The following is a 6,622-nucleotide window of genomic DNA, read 5'->3' as shown; positions in this document are numbered from 1 at the left end:
ACACACGATTGTCACAAGAAGATCAAGATGGTATCATCTTGACTAAGATTTGATGAAATATTTCGTCAAGATTCAGTCATCTTGACCTCCTCGTGACAATCGTGTTACTTGGAGTAGAGCAACTTTAATCTAGGTTTAATTTTGTTATCCTCTTTTAATTCTTAAAACTAGAAACGCACTGGTAGAAATGGACACTAGTCCTTGCAACCATCCGACTTGTAAACACAAGTGATTGTTACCGCTCGACTTTCTTCTTCACACGACTGTCACGAGAAGGTCGAGATGATGTCATCTTGACTAAGATTTGACGAAAATTTTCGTCAATATTCAGTCGACATGACATCATCTTGACCTCCTCATGACAATCGTGTTACTTGGAGTAGAGCAACTTTAATCTCGGTTTAATTTTGTTATCCTCTTTTAATTCTTAAAACTAGAAACGTACTGGCAGAAATGGACACTGTCGTGTCCTTGCAACAATTCGACTTGTAAACATATAAGTAATTGTTACCGCTTGACTTTCTTCTTCTTCTGGGGCGCGAGGATCAGATCGGTGCTGTCGGAGTCGCTCTCCGACAGCAGATCGAGGAGGTTGATGGTCTCCTTCGGATTCGGCTTCTCCATCCTCGTCGGGAGCGTGCATCGCATGTCACGAGTCCGCGAGACCGTCGGACGGCCGTGGCCGATCGCGGCTTAACGTCATAACCTCCGCGGGATCCGCTTGTTGCTGCGCTACGCGGACGCGCGAACGGGCGTCCCGTTGGGGTCCTTATATCTCCTTCTCACCCGAGCGGCGTCGAGACTCTCTCAATTAGGCGGTCACTACGGCGATCGAAGTTCTTGCGTGCCGCGCTAATTTCCCTAAGTAATTTCACGAACTGGAGCGAGACACGCAGCTCTCACGCACCCACACTTGTCGCAACATAACCTACGAGGCGAATCTGCGCTCCTTTTTAACGCGCACCCTCTGCACTTTTCCTCGAATCCTCTCTTTCTCCCTCTTCCCTTTCGTACACTCTCTCTTTAATTTTCATCCCTTTCTCCTCAATAGCAGATCGTGTACTTGCCTTCGTTCTCAATGCGGAAAATGTAACACGGTGCAGCTGAAAGGAAACAACACGCTGATCGACAGCACTCCGAGCGACATCTCTCAGAGGGGCCTGTTCAAGGCACTGAAGAATTATATTTGTTAACCGTAGATATATTTCGAAATCGAGTTTTGCCTTCTTTGGCTGCGTTCGGGAAATGCGCTATCAGAGTAATGAGAGCTATGTAATCATTGCGTCGTTTTATTCTTGTTTTATGTTTATCTAATATGTATCTATGTTATGTTTGTCTAATAAATGATATTAGAATGACGCAGTTCCGATAGCGCGCTCCCCGAACGAGTCTTAACGTATTTGAACTCTGATATTTATTTTATCTTTTTTTCTTTCCTCTCCATTGTCGCATATATATTTATAATACATCTTATTTTCTATAACTAGTGTAACTGTAAAAATTAATGTTTAGAGGACAGGGTGATTTTCGGATGACTTTAAATTCCTATAGTTCTCAATATAAAACTTTGAGTATGTATATGTCATATATATATATAATAAAACGCGGATCTGAAAAATTTACTCCAGATCGCCCCAAAGCCGATATATCGGCTTTGTGTTTGAAGAAAACGGTAAAAAGATATTTTTTTCATTTTCAAATTCTGTCGTTGAAACTTAGAATAATTATTTTCATCAATTTTATAATGAAATATATGATATAAAAATACGTATATATTATATGAAAATTTTCAAAATAGAGAGATAAGAAATACAAATTATATTAATACATGATCAATACACATATACAATGAAATATTAAATAATTACTAAAAATTACCAATACGACTGAAGAATATGCACTAATAAAATTATTATTTTAGACGCGATAAAATATAAGAGCACTGATTACGTTAAATTCACTTGAATCATTAAACGCTAATAAATCAGCTTTCTGCAGTCCTTTATTAGCGGTTGACAAACATCTATTTTGCTTTTACACCAAAGAAAGGAAGTCAAATAACTACGAGAAATACGAAATTTTCTTGAGCGAGATTTGCCGACGAAAAACATTTAGATACTCCGAAAATAATAACAAAATGAAAACAAAAAATGAATATTTAAAAAATTGTTGGCGACGCGAAGATCTCTTTATGTTGCACTCGATATGTAGGATATTCTTTAGAATATATTTGTGCTTTATTGAACTCTTTTACGCATCAGTAGATTCGAATATTTGCAGAAATGTCACGCGCTGCCGTCTGGCCGTTTGGTTGGCTGGATGTGACACAGCCGAATTTCAAACAACATCAGCTATGCCGACATCTTGCCTTCTAGACGTCCAGTCAAAAAAGAAGAGAAAAATCGAAAAAATATATTAAATTACAAGCCTTGGGTGAGCTCTATAATTCGTGTCAAATCATGCAGAATTCCATTTATTTATTTTAAAATGTTTGCAAGATAAGAATCTGTCGAAATCTTTATATTAAAAATTGTTTAACGTTAGAAGAGTTTATTCAGAATAAGTAAATAAAAATCTAAAAGGTCTTGGTTAGTTTTAATGTTTTGTGTTCGTACTTACTTGATCAATGATGACTGGATATGCTTCATTGGGACTATTCGCCAATCTCATTGTTTGATAAAGAGAAAACGTAAGGTAAACGTACCAGTGGCTGAACATGTATCTATATCTGAACACGTACACAAAATTTATTAATCTCAAATACTTTTTTTATTATAATATCAAAATTTAATTGTAAAAATATTTAAAGATTACAATTAAATTATAATATTATGAAAAAAATCATTTAAAAATAAATTTTTGTGTACTTGTTTAGCTACAGCTACGCAGACACGTTCAGCCACTGGTACGTTTACCTTAATCGCGCGTAACACTGGAGGACATTGAGAGCCAAAACTATTTGATAGCGATATCACATTTAATTCCGAACTCACATTGCAAAATTACAATTGACAATAAATTTCGCAAATTATTATTTCGTATTATTTTCAGGCGCAGCTCGAATGTCCCGTGCCTCTGAATTTATAAATCCGACTTCTCAAGAAACTTGACGATGGATGGAGAACACAGTCGTTAGTTTGATTAAAATCGAGAAAAATAATAAGTTTCTGGAAAGTCGGAGGTCGAATTGTTTGCTCGTCGGCACAACCTTCGTCCTTTAAAGTTTTATTGGCTGATTTATTGACGCCGTATAACAGACCGTTTTAGACAGACCGTTTTAGGCAGACATAGATGTTTGCGCTGTTTCCTAAAAACACTTATCATTCTCTTAAATTCTAAAAAGATGATAGAAAAGAGAATTTCGAAGATAATCAGCGTGGCGTTTCCGAGATTGTTCACGATTCAAGATACCACGGTGAAGAATTCGATAACGACGGGGGGCGATTCTCAAATCTCGAACGCACAAATGCCGAAGGCGCCTCTGCACCTTGCACGAGAGGCCGGAGGTTCGCTGAAGAACTGGTGGTGTGGGCGTTCGGTACCTTCGAGACGTGGACGTAAGGACGTGGCGTGTACCTGTCTACACCAGGAGCGGCCTTTAGGGGCACAGGAGGGGGTTCGTAGTCTTCCGTCGTTCCAACTTCATTGGCTGGTGCTGAGATGTTTATAGGGGCCGGGGCTTCTTTTCGCGCCGCTCTCCATCGCGGATCATCGCTTTCCGTTGCCTCGTCGGGGGTCACAAGGCGCTAATGAAGAGCCCGCTACATTCTCGTGCACCTACACCCGCGACATTCCTAGAAGTCCTCGCGATTGACGCAGTTATAATTATTAGTAACGTCGATCTTGTTTTCCGAAGAAATTGCGAAAGATGGAGAAGCGTAATAGACTACCCGCGATTGAAAGTATTTTAAATTCAATAAGCGTACTCGACGAAAGACTTGAAATAAATCTCATAAATTATATAGATCTCATTAATTATATAAATCTCATAAATTATAAGATAATCTCTTTATTTTAATTATTCATTCGTTGAACTCGAGTGATCTGCCTTTTGTTAAGAGAAAGGAAAAGACTTACAACGATATAAAGAATTGATTAACTGTAATTTCTGAGAAATTTTACTTGTATTAAAACCGTTGGAAGAGATGGTCTCGTGATCCATGCGTAATGCAAATTAAACTTCCGCCAATGCGATAATTTCGGTGCCAATCGGTATACCATCAACCGGAAGCGTGTATCCAAAACGCGCTTTTCGATAGAACCCCGCCGGAATGAGAATCTCAGTCGCGCGCGCGTAAAACGCCGCTCACGTTCGCGGGATCCTAATGCTCTTCGTGACTTCCGGTACCGGGGCGGACTCCTCGCGCGCCACCGAAGGAGTCACGTGTCGCTGTCGGTGACCGGATATGGCGAAGAAACGGACGGCCAAATCGGCTCGGCTCGGCACGGCGCGTCTCTCTCTCTCTCTCTCTCTCTCTCTCTCTCTCTCTCTTTCTTTCTCCTCATGCGAATCACGCGTAACCCGTGTACCAAATACCGAGCATCGGCACCGCGGTGACATCATACCCATTGTGTACACAGGCCGAGCGTTCGCGTCCGCGGCTTATTTTGCCGCGCATCTTCGCCTAGACCGTCGGTCATTATCATTCCACCATGGTGGCATCACGGAACGGGGATATTGGAACCGGTATACGGTTTCGGATTTCGACGCTTCAGGCACGCGAAAGCCACGCTTACTCGCGGAGCGACGCAGGCCGGCGCGACGAGGTCTCTCTCGGTTTCTTCATCAAAGTTTCAGTTCCGCATCGATTCGCGCGCAAACCGCAAAACTCGCCGGGGATCGTTAATTACGCGATTTCGTTCTCGGGTAAATTACTTTTCGGTGAATTACTTACCGAAAAGCGTCCTGATTTTCCCCTCGGAACGAATATATATAAGACGCAAGATAATCGATTGGAGAACGCAATTGTCAATGGTCGTGGTGGCAGCCAAGATACTTCTCGTAAATTTCTCGGTCTCTTTCACTTCTCCTCGCAGCGAAGAGTATAAGCTTCTTTCTCTCGAGCAGCAATAGGAAAATTCCTCGTCTCTGACATCGGCGGCGGTATCGAGACATTGCATCGCGCATTGATCATTCCTCGCGCATCGCGATTAAGAATGCGACGAATTTACATCGCCGCGCGGATATACGACGTTATACCTCTCGCGAGACAGCTTTTTATACGTAACGGCGAGGTGAAATATCCGAAATACGTCGGTCCATCGAACATCGGAGGATGAAGCGATCTTGATTCCCATCGAACTGAGACCCAGGCTAGAATCGGCCGGGGGGTTTCGATTTATAGGTATACAGAACTCCGCGACGAGTTTTCGCGCGACTTCCTGGCGGCGTGGCGACGCGAGAAAAAACATTTTCGTGGGAAATGAGATATTGTAACCGCCTTCCTCCGGCAGGTATACGCCCGCCCAGGCGTCTCAGGTAGCGAAGGTGTCCCGACGTTATCGAACAGCTGTATAAACTTGGCGCCCTGCGTTGCAGAAGGTTTAGGTTTGGCGCGCGCTACAGCCGCACGATGCTGCAGCTATAATGTATGCGGATATAAAACGTATAACGCGCGCTTAAAAGACACGTTTTATCGATGCGCAACGACGCACCGAGTCTGGATGGAGGTGTGCTCGTATATTCTATTCATATTTCGGTCGAATTATTTCAAAACGACAATAATTAATTCGAGCGATTCTATTGCGATCAACCACGCTTAAACTCTATACACTGAAACTTTCGTGGATATCAGATAGAATTTCTTAGATATTAAATTTCTCGTACACGTGTAAACCTCTCAGTTTTCGGGACAGACATATACTTTCGCGGGAAGAAATTCGATAGAATTCAAAGACCGATTCCGAAGGTAAAGAATTTCTGCGTCGAGTATAATTTTTATATAAATTCTTCCTGAATCGTCACAATTTTAATTGATGAATTTCTTCCCGAGCCTTATTATCTACGTCGAGTCGACTTATTCTTATTACTTCCTCTTTCGCAGGCCAAGTATCGAAACTGGAAGACTCACCTCGCTGGACCCCCTTGGACTCACGTCACCGGAACGTAAACTCGAGAGATCTTCAAGGAGCAAAGAAGCTTCTCGCGACACATAATCTTCCATTTGAAAGAGGAAACTGCAGATACTTCGGGAAAATAATGAGCTCGTCGATCGTGGATCAAGGTAACTTCGTCGTTCGGCAGGCGATTGGCAGACACGCCGAGGAGCCGTCGCGGCGTTCCGTCGCGGAGAAAGTCATCGCCGGCAACAATGACGACGGCTGCCATCGTCGTCGCCATCGCCACCACCACCATCGCCACCACCACCACCACCACCACCACCGTCGCCAACCGCGTCTTCGCCGTCATAGTCATCGTTTGGTGCCGTATTCACCGGCGCACAGGAAAGGCGAGGAAGAAAAGGAGGGGAAAAAAAAGCGCCACTGGAGGAACAATTAATTTGTACGCGGAACACGTACGCGCGCGGACACGCACACGCGAACGACCGCCGCTGATGGAACGCGCGCCATACGCGCGCGTTCTCCACCTTCCTCCATCCGGTGTACGGAAAATATTCGGCTG

The 6,622-nt window shown here is 43.1% G+C and overlaps 1 protein-coding gene across 3 annotated transcripts in view; it reads left to right on the top strand.

Annotated features, from left to right (window-relative positions):
* The window catches only part of LOC105453206, a 4,795-nt gene extending 638 nt beyond the window's left edge, over positions 1-4,157 (top strand). Inside the window, exons 2-4 of one of the 3 annotated variants that reach the window (XM_011694959.1) lie at positions 2,281-2,433; positions 3,052-3,131; positions 3,344-4,157. In XM_011694959.1, the coding sequence (XP_011693261.1) occupies positions 3,117-3,131; positions 3,344-3,670 (342 nt within the window). In that variant the 5' untranslated portion in view covers positions 2,281-2,433; positions 3,052-3,116 and the 3' untranslated portion in view covers positions 3,671-4,157. Of the gene's footprint in view, positions 1-2,139; positions 2,434-3,051 lie in introns of those variants that run through there. The other 2 variants (XR_974836.1, XM_011694958.1) reach the window with 2 other exon arrangements.
* The last annotated feature ends 2,465 nt before the right edge of the window (positions 4,158-6,622 follow it).

This window comes from Wasmannia auropunctata, unplaced genomic scaffold (genome assembly GCF_000956235.1).
Source record: "Wasmannia auropunctata unplaced genomic scaffold, wasmannia.A_1.0 LD336001.1, whole genome shotgun sequence".
NCBI classification, from domain to species: domain Eukaryota; kingdom Metazoa; phylum Arthropoda; class Insecta; order Hymenoptera; family Formicidae; genus Wasmannia; species Wasmannia auropunctata.
Note: the sequence above shows the minus strand (reverse complement) of the source record. Positions and strands in the feature narration are given on the sequence as shown.